A 15,000-nucleotide genomic window follows, 5' to 3' on the forward strand; every position below is an offset into this window, starting at 1 on the left:
GCACTGTGAGGGGGAAGAGCACTGTGAGTGAGGTGACGCGTTAAAAACTGTTCGATGATTACTTGTTTAAATAATTACGTAATGAGTATCCTGACACGTACAGGTGTTACATTGACACGTACATATGTTATACTGACACGTGCAGGTGTTATACTGACACGTACATATGTTATACTGACACGTGCAGGTGTTATACTGACACGTACATATGTTATACTGACACGTGCAGGTATTATACTGACACCTGCAGATATTAATTCTGACAGGCGTTATACTGATAAATACAGATGTTACACTGATACACTGATACCCGCAGGTGGTATCCTGCAACCCGTCCTCCTAATTACATAGTACCTATTGTAACCACCGTCAATAGTCACAAATTCGTACGTCCTTAGCTTTTAGATAGTAGTATGCTAACTAGTAAAGAACTATTTGATAACAAATGAAGTTAAAAAAACAAATTTAAACATTTCTAGGCCTAGTATAGCACACATATGTACTATATTAGGGCTCGGGTATCGAGTGTGAGCCCTAGGAAGCTAAAGTTAGGTTGGTATAATTCACCAAAGCAACATTAGTAGAAAATAGTTTCTCGGTTTGTCCCAAGTCAATAGTGCCGATTTCTACTCTCTAATTTCGTCGGTATATACACTATGGCTCTCGTCGTCACTATAAGTACTGCCAGAACAGGAGGATGGGTTGGATATATAATGATATATACAGATGATATAAGCGCAGTGGAGCAGTTATATTTCTCAGTCAGATACCAACATGTCTTAAACTAGGTCAGGATTCAACAAAGCATTTACATGACTACTTACGAAACCTGTACATCCTTTTGTTTTTCAATCAATGTGCCTTGATAGATTTTATTTAAACAAAAAAAAATGAGCAACGAGCTGTCTTTAACAACAATAACATTGAGTGAGAGCGACTTTGCTGCATTTGCAAGCTGTTTAAGAACGTGATCGAGGTTAGATGCACAGGTTTCATAAGTGGTCACGTGAATGCTTAGTGAATGGTGGCCCCAGGTACCGCAGTGTACTTGCAGGGTACGCTGCCTCCTTTAGGAAGGGAAGGGAATCATCAGGGGAAAGCACCAAGCCATTTCGACTATATAGCACTGGAAAGGGGACAGGATAAGGATTTGGGATGGGACGGGGGGAAGGAATGTTGCCCAACCACTTGGACGGTCGGGGACTGAACGCCGACCTGCATGAAGCGAGACCGTCGCTCTACCGTTCAGCCCAAGTGGCCTCCTTCAGTAAATAAAGATAAGACAATAGACGCAGGTAACACTGACCTACAACAGTCATGGTGGCCACGGCGGACTCCGTGTGGAAGGACGGGGCTTCGGCGGAGACCTCGCAGCGGAAGACGCCCGCAGCCGCAAGCGTCACCTCCTGTATCCTGACGCGGCCCCGGTGCGACGCCGCCGGGTCCACCGTCAGCGGGTCGCCTCTCACCGGGAAGGTCTTCACCGGCGGGTTCTCCGCCGGCGTCCAGCGGTAGAACTCGTCCAGACCCAAGTACCACTTGAGGGCGTAGACGCTCTCGCCCTCGTCCAGAAACTCGCACTCCAGCCACCCACCGTCGCCCACCGCCACGGGCGTCGGCACGCCCACCTTCGTGATGTGCAGGCACTCGGCCACCTCTGTAATGTACATGTGACTATATGTAACAAAATTCTGTCAGCAGAACTATTCGCATACTTTGCCTCATTATGTAATTTAATGTAAAAAAAATAGTGGAATTCAGAGATAATACTATCAATGGTGTCCAAGAATTGTGTAAGTATTTCATTCATAATGATGTACTGCCGGGAATCTTGGCGAAGTAGCCAAAATGTGCTCACTGTAGGTGCAGTCTGCACATGACTGTTAAACTGCCGCCCAGTTGGGTGGGTGTGGAGCAAGACTAGTAACTGTGTGACTCACCATAGATGTAAAGTGCCTTGTATAGTGACTGTTGTGAGCCTCTTGTTGAATCACTTGTGATATAAAAGATGATTAATATGTATTTGTATATATATATATATATATATATATATATATATATATATATATATATATATATATATATATATATATATATGTTCATATACATGTAATATTAACAATTGTTTAACTACCTTCACAAAACTGTCACTTGCTTAGCTAAACGAACTAATGGGTTCAGTCCTTGAGCCCATTATGTGCCTCTGTAACCCTCCCCCCCACCTCCCACGGGATATGGGTATGAGGTGCATAATAAATAAATGAGTGTGAATCTACAAGGCCACATACCCGGATGTCTCAGTAATGGACACTAACTCCTTGTTGGTACCGGACAGAACTCCATACAGGACAGAGTGTGGTATATGGGAGGCATACAGGGACGTATTCCTTCAAAACCTCTTGTATAAACCTACAAACAAAAGCACACAAAAGCAAAGGCTGTCGACACAACAAACGCCTTTTTTTGTGATAATTTGTGCTAGGTAAGGCTGGGTTTAGTTACTTTTTTACGTTAGAGTTGGTTAAGTTATATTTTGTTTGGTTATATTAGGTTAAGTTAGGTTAGGGTTGGTTAGGTTAAGTTAGGTTAGGGTTGGTTAGGTTAGGTTAGGTTAGGGTTGGTTAGGTTAGGTTAGGTTAGGGTTGGTTAGGTTAAGTTAGGTTAGGGTTGGTTAGGTTAAGTTAGGTTAGGGTTGGTTAGGTTAAGTTAGGTTAGGGTTGGTTAAGTTAAGTTACGTTAGGGTTGGTTAGGTTAAGTTAGGTTAGGGTTGGTTAAGTTAAGTTAGGTTAGGGTTGGTTATGTTAAGTTAGGTTAGGGTTGGTTAAGTTAAGTTAGGTTAGGGTTGGTTAAGTTAAGTTAGGTTAGGGTTGGTTAGGTTAAGTTAGGTTAGGGTTGGTTAAGTTAAGTTAGGTTAGGGTTGGTTAAGTTAAGTTAGGTTAGGGTTGGTTAGGTTAAGTTAGGTTAGGGTTGGTTAGGTTAAGTTAGGTTAGGGTTGGTTAAGTTAAGTTAGGTTAGGGTTGGTTAAGTTAAGTTAGGTTAGGGTTGGTTAGGTTAAGTTAGGTTAGGGTTGGTTAGGTTAAGTTAGGTTAGGGTTGGTTAAGTTAAGTTAGGTTAGGGTTGGTTAGGTTAGGTTAGGTTAGGGTTGGTTAAGTTAAGTTAGGTTAGGGTTGGTTAAGTTAAGTTAGGTTAGGGTTGGTTAAGTTAAGTTAGGTTAGGGTTGGTTAAGTTAAGTTAGGTTAGGGTTGGTTAAGTTAAGTTAGGTTAGGGTTGGTTAAGTTAAGTTAGGTTAGGGTTGGTTAAGTTAAGTTAGGTTAGGGTTGGTTAAGTTAAGTTAGGTTAGGGTTGGTTAAGTTAAGTTAGGTTAGGGTTGGTTAAGTTAAGTTAGGTTAGGGTTGGTTAAGTTAAGTTAGGTTAGGGTTGGTTAAGTTAAGTTAGGTTAGGGTTGGTTAAGTTAAGTTAGGTTAGGGTTGGTTAAGTTAAGTTAGGTTAGGGTTGGTTAAGTTAAGTTAGGTTAGGGTTGGTGTGTATATAGGCTGACCATTTTTTCTTTCAAATTTTGTATGTCGTATTCTACACTTGTTCTGAACTTAAATATCAGAGGCGGTGGATGAAACACACACCAACCATACCATTATCAATTCTAACATGGCATCATAGTTGCAATAAGAAGCCCACTCGAACACGAAGCCAGGAAAGACGAACCTTAATACTCATATGGTAATTAAGTATTCCATTTAGCTTCCATTGGCGCTCCTTATGTTCTGTAAAGTTGCTTGATCACATTTCACATTTTGAGGTTTGATTTGAGATTTGAGGTCCTTATTCGCGACAAAATTATTCAGCGACAAAACTGAAAAGAAACGGAATGAAGCAAGAAGTAGAGGCAGACTCCGTACACAGTTTCAAATATAGAAATAACAGGCCAAAGGATTATGTCACTTGTAAACCAGTTGGCTGACGATCGAGAGGTTGGGGGCCCAGGAGCCGAAACACACCTAGGTGAGAATACTAAGTCGTGCGCGTGCCCGCACGCACGCACACACATACACACACACACACACACACACACACACACATACACACACACACATACACACACATACACACACACACACACACACACACACACACACACACACACACACACACACACACACACACACACACACACACACACACATGGGTACTGAAAGAGTGTGCAGAGGCACTTTGCCTGCCACTCTCCATAGTGTATAGTAAGTCACTAGAGACGGGAGACCTACCAGAAATATGGAAGACGGCGAATGTGGTCCCAATATACAAAAAGGGCGACAGACAAGAGGCACTGAACTACAGGCCAGTGTCCTTGACTTGTATACCATGCAAGGTGATGGAGAAGATCGTGAGAAAAAACCTGGTAACACATCTGGAGAGAAGGGACTTCGTGACAAATCGCCAACATGGATTCAGGGAGGGTAAATCTTGACTTACAGGCTTGATAGAATTCTACGATCAGGTGACACAGATTAAGCAAGAAAGAGAGGGCTGGGCGGACTGCATTTTCTTGGATTGTCGGAAAGCCTTTGACACAGTACCGCATAAGAGGCTGGTACATAAGCTGGAGAGACAGGCAGGTGTAGCTGGTAAGGTGCTCCAGTGGATAAGGGAGTATCTAAGCAATAGGAAGCAGAGAGTTACGGTGAGGGGTGAGACCTCCGATTGGCGTGAAGTCACCAGTGGAGTCCCACAGGGCTCTGTACTCGGTCCTATCTTGTTTCTGATATATGTAAATGATCTCCCGGAGGGTATCGATTCATTTCTCTCAATGTTTGCGGACGATGCTAAAATTATGAGAAGGATTAAAACAGAAGAGGACTGTTTGAGGCTTCAAGAAGACCTAGACAAGCTGAAGGAATGGTCGAACAAATGGTTGTTAGAGTTTAACCCAACCAAATGTAATGTAATGAAGATAGGTGTAGGGAGCAGGAGGCCAGATACAAGGTATCATCTGGGAGAGGAAATTCTTCAGGAGTCAGAGAAGGAAAAAGACTTGGGGGTTGATATCACGCCAGACCTGTCTCCTGCAGCACATATCAAGCGGATAACATCAGCGGCATATGCCAGGCTGGCCAACATACGAACGGCATTCAGAAACTTGTGTAAAGAATCATTCAGAACTTTGTATACCACATATGTCAGGCCAATCCTGGAGTATGCAGCCCCAGCATGGAGTCCATATCTAGTCAAGGATAAGACTAAACTGGAAAAGGTTCAAAGGTTTGCCACCAGACTAGTACCCGAGCTGAGAGGTATGAGCTACGAGGAGAGACTACGGGAATTAAACCTCACTTCGCTGGAAGACAGAAGAGTTAGGGGGGACATGATCACCACATTCAAGATTCTGAAGGGGATTGATAGGGTAGATAAAGACAGTCTATTTAACACAAGGGGAACACGCACAAGGGGACACAGGTGGAAACTGAGTGCCCAAATGAGCCACAGAGATATTAGAAAGAACTTTTTTAGTGTCAGAGTGGTTGACAAATGGAATGCATTAGGAAGTGATGTGGTGGAGGCTGACTCCATACACAGTTTCAAGTGTAGATATGACAGAGCCCGATAGGCTCATGAATCTGTACACCTGTTGATTGACGGTTGAGAGGCGGGACCAAAGAGCCAGAGCTCAACCCCCGCAAACACAACTAGGTGAGTACAACTAGGTGAGTACACAAATTGTGAACAAAACACAATTTTTGTGTGAACAAAATTTAGTTAGTAGTTAGTAAAAGTTGATTGATTGACAGTTGAGAGGCGGGCCGAAAAAGCAGAGCTCAACCCCCCGCAAGCACAACTAGATGAATACAACTAGGTGCATACACAGTAAGCACACTCAACTAGAGATGAGTACTGTAAATCTGAAAAGATAATCTCGGCATCAAAGACAAAACACTAAGGGACTGTACAAAAGAAAGGCAGTGGAGCACGAGGAAAGAGCTACGAAGGAGGAGGAGGAAGGGCTTAGGAGCTGACGTCTGACCTTGCATGTGACCATTTACCCCATGCACCAGACGAGATAACAAAAAATACAAGGTAAAAACTCGAACTTGAAAGAGAGGAACCCCCCCCCTATATAAAAACCGACCAATCAGAGGAAGTCTTGGATCCCGTTCCAGCAGAAGTGCCGTGATAACTTGGCAACCATTACAGTGATTGGCTGGCTAATATGAGGCGGGGGGGGGGGGGGGGGAGGGGGATGGGGGTGAGGGGGATGGGGGTGAGGGGGATGGGGGGGGGGACAAGGAGGAATGGGGCAATACCTAAAGCTGCTTCCACTCTTGATTACAACGTGATTGGCCTCTTCTGATTACAAATCCCGCCCGGCTACAGATCCAGGATAGAATTCCCGGAGAGAGAAGTTTGTTGAGGGTAGGTTTCCGGGTCTTCCTCCCCCCCCCCTCTCCCTTCACCCTCCCCCTGGGGGAAGGCAGGAGGGAGGGGGTGGCCGGATGTCTTGCTCTCACGTTATTACACTTGCTGTATTCCTCCACTTCTTTCACTGAAGGCGATCTCAATTCTTGTTGGGATTACCAAAATAAATTCTTGTTCCATGAGTAGGTTTAACCTTCAGTGTTAAAACTTGTTCAAGTAAGATTTCTTTCCAGTTACTCGTATCTTCCTCCTTTCTGTCTGTGTCTGTCTGTCTGTCTGTCTGTCTGTCTGTCTGTCTGTCTGTCTGTCTAACATGAATTACATGGGCTACTCTCATATTCACAAACTCACACACGAACAAACTCTAATGTTCTGCATATAAGCGAAATTTCGCGACAACAAAAACTCTCCACCACACTTTTAACTCTTCACTCACACTCGCCCTTCATAGATGGCACCTCTCCCTGTGCCTCTCCCTCCTCCCCTACCCGCCTACCCCCCGACGCCTCCCTGTCCCCGCCCCAGCGGCGCACAACAGCCTCTCTCTTGTTGGGTCACGGGACAACAAGAGAACTGCAGCACATGCTCAGACGTCAACAACCTCCAGATAAGCCTATGTCAACACCAGTGGTCGGGTCTTAAGTAAGGAGAGATGAGACAATGGAGGATAGAAGAGAGGATAGAGAGGCAGAGAAGAGAGCAAGAGAGAGAGACAGAGAGAGAGAGAGAGAGAGAGAGAGAGAGAGAGAGAGAGAGAGAGAGAGAGAGAGAGAGAGAGAGAGAGAGAGAGAGAGAGAGAGAGAGAGAGAGAGAGAGAGAGAGAGAGAGAGAAGAGAGAGAGAGAGAGAGAGAGAGAGAGAGAGAGAGGGGAAGAGAAACGTCACGAGGCTTAGACAGCCACCCACCCCTCAGCTTACCACTGGCTACTCACTCTCCAGGATGCAAGCCACAACAGCCGATTAACTCACAGGTATCTATTTACTGATGGGGGCAAATAGAAGCAGCGCGTGTAAGGAAACAGACGCTAATGTCTCGAGTGGAACAGATGGAAGAGAACCTGGTGAGAAGAGAAAGAAGAGGGAATAAGCACCAGCCAGATAGAACCCGCGACGACTGGCTGACTGCCCACTAAAACAGGGACCAAGACAGGTGTATGTATGTATGTATGTATGTATGTATGTATGTATGTATGTATGTATGTATGTATGTATGTATGTATGTATGTATGTATATACATACGTATATATATATATACGTATGCCTCTCTCTCTCTCTCTCTCTCTCTCTCTATATATATATATATATATATATATATATATATATATATATATATATATATATATATATATATATAATTTGTTTTTGAAGGAGAAAAGCCAGGAGAATCTCGCCCCCTCTCCCTGGCTTCCCTGCCACAACGCTTGCAACATTTCCTTAAAACATGCACGACTTCCTGGTTTCCACTGCACGAGTCGACTTGCTGTGCTATACGACTTTCAAATGGAGGAGGAAGAGCATTACACTGCACGGAAATATACATTTACAGAGCACACAGCTACAATGGATCTCCTTCCCCTGAAGCCATCAGGCAAGAGATGAGAATATGTGTATTATTTCATATATACACGTGGAAACACGCCACAACCCGCTGCCCAGCACAAAGAGAACCACACCCAACGAACCTCAGAAGCGCCCAGATGAGGGTCACCTTGCTTCCTAGGAAGGATGGAAAGTAGTCTGTGGGACTACACGTGCGCTGCCACACTGACCAGTACCTATACCTCCACCACAGCACACAAGAAGAGGGCGGCGCTGCTTCTTTCAGGGAAACGCAGAAAGCCATCGAATACAGAGATCTGGCACACTGCTACAGCTTTGTTCCGATCGGTCCGCTCGATTCGTGGGGAAAATGTGAACTGAAGTTCCTGAAGGAATTGGGCGACAAATTGATCAGAGTGGTTCAAAAGATCCAAGAGCGAAAAGCTTCTTGTTCCGGTGCCTCAGTGTCGCAATTCAGAGGGAGGGAAAATGGCTGCTGCATCTTGGGCACGAGTCCATCCTCGGAGGAGTTCGAAGAGGTGCTTGACTTGCAGCAGTGATCGAATCTGTCTGTGACTCTTATTAAGGTATCCCGTTGGTGTGCTTTTCATTTTACTTGTAATGGTCGTGTTGTTGTTTGTGTGTTAATGTCACATTTTAAAATCATGTACAATAAAGTTCCCTTTAAATATCAATATATAAGGGGGGTGGTAGGAGAAGACAAGACAATATGTGCCAGTGCACGTGGGAGCCCGACAAGGCTCCCCCGGGTGCTGCATATCCTCTTCCTCGAGGATTAAGGGTCCCTTCAAACAACCAGAGGTGGTAACCCTATGTATATTAACTAATAGAAGGTGGCTGCTATATATATATATATATATATATATATATATATATATATATATATATATATATATATATATATATATATATATATATATATATAAGAGTTCCGATGACAATTTCAAACTAGGAACACAAGTGACCAAGAAAATTGAAGAGGGCAACACAGTAAGGGGCAATTAGGTTACTTACCAGTGAAGAAACAATCGCCCCTAGAAATACTGCAACTGCCGACTCACTGAGAGAGAAGCACCCTCACAGAGTACCATGGGAACCCACTGCTCGGGACACAAATGTCCCAGACATGGGACCTCTATTCCTCCAAGCGTCAGAGGAATGCAAATCCACCATGTCATTTCCGCCAGGCTCAGCAGGGGGTAATATTAAGTAAGGTTTCACCACCTCAAGGAGATGGCTAACCCAGTTCTCGGTGAAGTTGCCGAGACACTACTGTCAGAGGTCACGACGTTTGTCAACGACTGCCTGTTTGGGGTGATCCCAGATACAATTAAACTCTTCTTCTTCGAAGCATCCCTTTGTGCCCTTAAGAAGAAGGATGGTGGAGTCAGACCCATTGCCGTGGGTAATGCACTTCGGCGCCTCGTTGCCAGGGCAGCTGTCAGAAACATCCGCACAGAAGCTGCTTCGATGCTTCGACCCATCAGCTAGGTTCTGGTGTCCCTAATGGCTGTGAAGCAGCAGCTCATGCAGCGCGAGCCTATATTAATCACCTCCTAGAAAATAAGGCATTAATTAAATTAGTCTTTAAAAATGCCTTCAACCAGGTATAAAGGGATGTGGTACTGGAAGCAGTTCGCACAAGCTTTTCTTGTCTACTTCCCTTCGTCTCAGCAAGGGTACAGTAGGGAATCGACACTGTTGTTTGTGGAACATGAAGTTGTGTCTGCAGAAGGTGTCCAGCAGGGAGACCCACTTGCCCCTTTCCTTTTCTGCATGGCTGCTAAAGAGATCACAAGCAGGTTGTACAGCGAACTCAACATCTGGTTCCTGGAACGATGGCACCCTGGCAGGGACACAGGAGTCCCCTCTAGGGGATCTACAGCTGATGAAATCTAAGGGAGAGGAGTTAGGACTCACCCTAAATCCATCAAAGTGTGAAATCATCTCATCCAGCCAACCAATCATAGATGCAGTACGAACCGTATTGCCAGGAGCCCAGTGATCCGCTCCCACCAACAGTGTGCTGCTAGGGGCACCTCTGGGCTCGAGTGCCATTGAGGTAGTCCTCGAAGAAAAACTGAACGACCTGAGGAGGATAGAGGGAAGAATAGGGGCTTTGGATGCTCACGACGCTTCGTACCTCTTCACAAGGTGCCTGGCTTTGCCCAGACTTACCTATTATACTCAGGTGTGTTCCCTCCTTCGACAGCACAAAATTATCAGAATATGACTCACTCCTAAAGTCAATAACCTATGAAAGTGTTAAACCTCTCCCTGCAAGACGACCAATAGGACCAAGCAACGTTCCCAGTTAGACTCAGGGGTATAGGTATTCGCAAGGCGACACAGTTAGCATTGCCGGCATTCTTATCCTCGACCAGTGCTACAGGTGAATTAATGAATGAAATACTACCAGAATACCTAAGAGACTCCATTGGGAGTCATGGATCGCAAATTCGCGGAAGGAGCTGGGGCCAGATTCACGAAGCAGTTACGCAAGCACTTACGAACCTGTACATCTTTTCTCAATCTTTGTAAGCTTTGTTTACAATTATTAAACAGTTAATGAGCTCCGAAGCACCAGGAGGCTGTTTATAACAATAACAACAGTTGTTTGGGAAGTTTTCATGCTTGTAAACAGCTTAATAAATGTAACCAAAACCGTCAAAGATTGAGGAAAGATGTACACGTTCGTAATGTATTTGCAAGTGTGTGTAACTTGCAAATAATAACTTGCACCATTTGTGTGTGTATATAGTATGGGTTACCTTGAGGGTTACCTTGAGGTGCTTCCGGGGCTTAGCGTCCCCGCGGCCCGGTCGTCGACCAGGCCTCCATTCTGGGTCCTGGACCCTGGATGTAGGACCCACCTCCGGGGTGGGTCCTACAATTGCACCTCTGGTGCAATTTGCACCAAATGATCAATATGCTTCATAATTTCATTTGTATTGTGTAGCCTGAATAATCTTCCTCCTTCGTTTTCTCGAATTGCCCTAATTCTCCATTCTCTCTATATCCTTCCTTCCTTCCTTCTTTCTTCCTTCCTTCCTTCCTTCTTGCTCCATCTATTCCTCCCTCTCCATTTTCCCTCCCGCGCGGCACATAAAATAACGAGCCTTGAAGGCTGAGCGTCGCTCCATCCATAACGTGTCCACAGCTGGGTGTGAAGCCCTCACCACCACACTAGCCCAGTCCCAGGTACCACCACCCCCTCACGCATGTAGCTTGAGGTTATCTTGAGATGATTTCGGGGCTTTAGTGTCCCCGCGGCCCGGTCCTCGACCAGGCCTCCACCCCCAGGAAGAAGCCCGTGACGGCTGTCTAACACCCAGGCACTTATTTTACTGCTAGGTAACAGGGGCATAGGGTGAAAGAAACTTTACCCATTGTTTCTCGCCGGCGCCTGGGATGGAACCCGGGACCACAGGATCACAACTCCAGTGTGCTGTCCGCTCGGCCGACCGCCTCCCTCTTAGCTTAAGCTTAAGCTATGTAGCTTAGATTAGCTTTTTACAAACACAACAATCACCTTCTGTGGTTGATTGTTCAATAAATCCCTGAACTATATGTTTAACACATCTCTCACCCTGTCCACTGGAGGACAGAAGAAAATGTAATATGCTGGTTAGCATTGTAAATGTGTGGCCACGTCTGTGGTAGAAAATATTAATAATGAAAAAAAAACATACCATCGTACTGGGTCAGCATGGGACAAGGTACCACAGGATACCATCATCCTGGAACCTCTTACCAAGTCAAGTTCCCCGTTGAGCACGTTATCAAGACCCGTTGCTTGTCCATTTTAAAGAATGAAGGACAATTTTTATTTATATTACTTCTAAGCTGCATCACTTATGAACCCATCTCTGCCCTTGTGTGGCAGTGCACAATAGAAAGTTGTTTTCACATATCCACACATTAAAACATTGACTGTAACCATGATATATATGTGCTTCAGCCTACAGTTTAGACCTATTGTCTTGTGTATGACCCTCTGTCCTGCGTGACAGTGAATACCTAGCATTATCCTCACTTTAATAAGACCTTATCAAAATCCTCAGATTAGGCAAAATTGTAATTATTTTGTCAATAAAGATGTTAATAATAATAACCCGTCCACAGTTTGATAAAGGATTGCCTGAAATGTACCTGCTTGATGGGGTTCTGGGAGGTCTTCTACTTCCCCAGCTCGGGCCCGGGGGCCAGGCTTGACTTGTGGGAACTTGGTCCAACAGGCTGTTGCTTGGAGCGTCCCGCAGGCCCACACATCCATCACAGCCCGGTTGGTCCGGCACTTCTCATACGACAGAAATTAGAGCCTCCTAATGATACCCCAAATGATTCAACGTTGCCTGAAATGTCTGTCTTAATGCTGTATGAAGGATCAGATTTCTTGCCAAACCTAAGATGAAGATTTAGATTTCTTGTCCAAAGCAGAATAAAGAATAAAACCTCTTCTATGACATAACTTAAAATATATGATATCTTGGCCATAACACCGTAGAGTGATGAAGGATTGGATCTCCTTCCAAGCAAAGCTTGAAGGATAAGTTTTCTTCCACTTAATAGAGTGATGAAGCCTCAGATGCCATAAAGATGTTCTATTAAATTGGCTCGAGGAACCAAGCCCAGCTTATTGAGTGCCGTCATTCGATAGAATTCAATCAATCTCCTGGCCTCGTAGCCTGGTGGATAGCGCGCAGGACTCGTAATTCTGTGGCGCGGGTTCGATTCCCGCACGAGGCAGAAACAAATGGGCAAAGTTTCTTTCACCCTGAATGCCCCTGTTACCTAGCAGTAAATAGGTACCTGGGAGTTAGTCAGCTGTCACGGGCTGCTTCCTGGGGGTGGAGGCCTGGTCGAGGACCGGGCCGCGGGGACACTAAAAGCCCCGAAATCATCTCAAGATAACCTCTGAAGATAACATATGAGCTCCATTTGATTATGGTTTTGGAGCTTCACTTACGAGCTGAGGATAGCAGACAGACTAAGAGTAAGCCACACGCTCTAAGAATAAACCTGTGGTTCTCTTAGGACAGAGAATATGTCAATTCCGATTTCAAAAGGTAGATGAAGAGTTGTACTTGTTACGACTTCGTTGTTTGGGTCACTTACCGTGAGTCCCACGAAGGGAATGTGTCCGGGAGCCCAGGGGGCCAGATTCACGAAGCAGTTACGCAAGTACTTACGAACGTGTACATCTTTCCTCCATCTTTGACGGCCTAAGTTACATTTATTAAACAGTTTACAAGCATGAAAACTTGCCAATCAATTGTTGTTATTGTTATAAACAGCTTCCTGGTGCTTCGGAGCTCATTAACTGTTTAATAATTATAAACAAAGCCGTCAAAGATTGAGAAAAGATGTACAGGTTCGTAAGTGCTTGCGTAACTGTTTCGTGAATCTGGCCCCTGCTCCTGGCTAAGGAAATGACTGTACTTGTCTCTGAAGCACATGTTGATAACACCATGCACAGTCACCTGTGACTTCTCAACACTGTACACAACACACCGGGCAGCTCAGCATCCTCTGTACTATGAACAACTCACTCAGCATCGTCTGTACTATGAACAACTCACTCAGCATCCTCTGTACTATGAACAACTCACTCAGCATCGTCTGTACTATGGACAACTCACTCAGCATCGTCTGTACTATGAACAACTCACTCAGCATCGTCTGTACTATGAACAACTCACTCAGCATCGTCTGTACAATGAACAACTCACTCAGCATCGTCTGTACTATGAACAACTCACTCAGCATCATCTGTACTATGGACAACTCACTCAGCATCGTCTGTACAATGAACAACTCACTCAGCATCGTCTGTACTATGAACAACTCACTCAGCATCGTCTGTACTATGAACAACTCACTCAGCATCGTCTGTACTATGAACAACTCACTCAGCATCGTCTGTACTATGAACAACACACTCAGCATCGTCTGTACTATGAACAACTCACTCAGCATCGTCTGTACTATGAACAACACACTCAGCATCGTCTGTACTATGAACAACTCACTCAGCATCGTCTGTACTATGGACAACTCACTCAGCATCGTCTGTACTATGAACAACTCACTCAGCATCGTCTGTACTATGAACAACTCACTCAGCATCGTCTGAACTATGGACAACTCACTCAGCATCGTCTGTACTATGGACAACTCACTCAGCATCGTCTGTACTATGGACAACTCACTCAGCATCGTCTGTACTATGAACAACACACTCAGCATCGTCTGTACTATGAACAACTCACTCAGCATCGTCTGAACTATGGACAACTCACTCAGCATCGTCTGAACTATGAACAACTCACTCAGCATCGCCTGTACTATGAACAACTCACTCAGCATCGCCTGTACTATGAACAACTCACTCAGCATCGTCTGTACTATGGACAACTCACTCAGCATCGTCTGTACTATGAACAACTCACTCAGCATCGTCTGTACTATGAACAACTCACTCAACATCGTCTGTACAATGAACAACTCACTCAGCATCGCCTGTACTATGAACAACTCACTCAGCATCGTCTATACTATCAACAACTCACTCAGCATCGTCTATACTATCAACAACTCACTCAGCATGTGTTTGCTGCCGATTTAAGTCACGTCACCATGAAATAAGATCTTACCTCAAGACAATAACATGTACATAACTTCATGTTGGTGATTGGTGGAAAGGAATACGCGACACTCGCGTCTTGAATCCTGATTGGCTGGGCCAAAGATACAAACGGCTCCATCTGATCCTTGATTGGTTGAAAGGAGGAGGATAAGGAAGTCTTTGTTTTGCGTCTCTTGTCGGACGCAAAACAATCGATTAGCTTGATTTCTCACAGAAGCACTTTAAGGCGAGTGTTTGGTGTGTTTGTCACGTGTGTGTGTGTGTGTGTGTGTGTGTGTGTGTGTGTGTGTGTGTGTGTGTGTGTGTGTGTGTGTGTGTGTGTGTGTGTGTGTGTGTGTAATTAAGTGTAGTTACAGGATGAGAGCTACGCTCGTGGTGTCCCA

General features: G+C 44.9%; 1 protein-coding gene across 1 annotated transcript in view; it reads right to left on the bottom strand.

The window, feature by feature from the left end:
- LOC123754907 (uncharacterized) overlaps nt 1–15,000 on the bottom strand; it is a 189,589-nt gene that overhangs the window by 7,651 nt on the left and 166,938 nt on the right. The window contains exon 2 of the mRNA XM_045737244.2: nt 1,307–1,657. Within this exon, the coding sequence (XP_045593200.2) occupies nt 1,307–1,657 (351 nt within the window). The remainder of the gene's footprint in view (nt 1–1,306; nt 1,658–15,000) is intronic.

This window comes from Procambarus clarkii, chromosome 28 (assembly GCF_040958095.1).
Source record: "Procambarus clarkii isolate CNS0578487 chromosome 28, FALCON_Pclarkii_2.0, whole genome shotgun sequence".
NCBI lineage: Eukaryota > Metazoa > Arthropoda > Malacostraca > Decapoda > Cambaridae > Procambarus > Procambarus clarkii.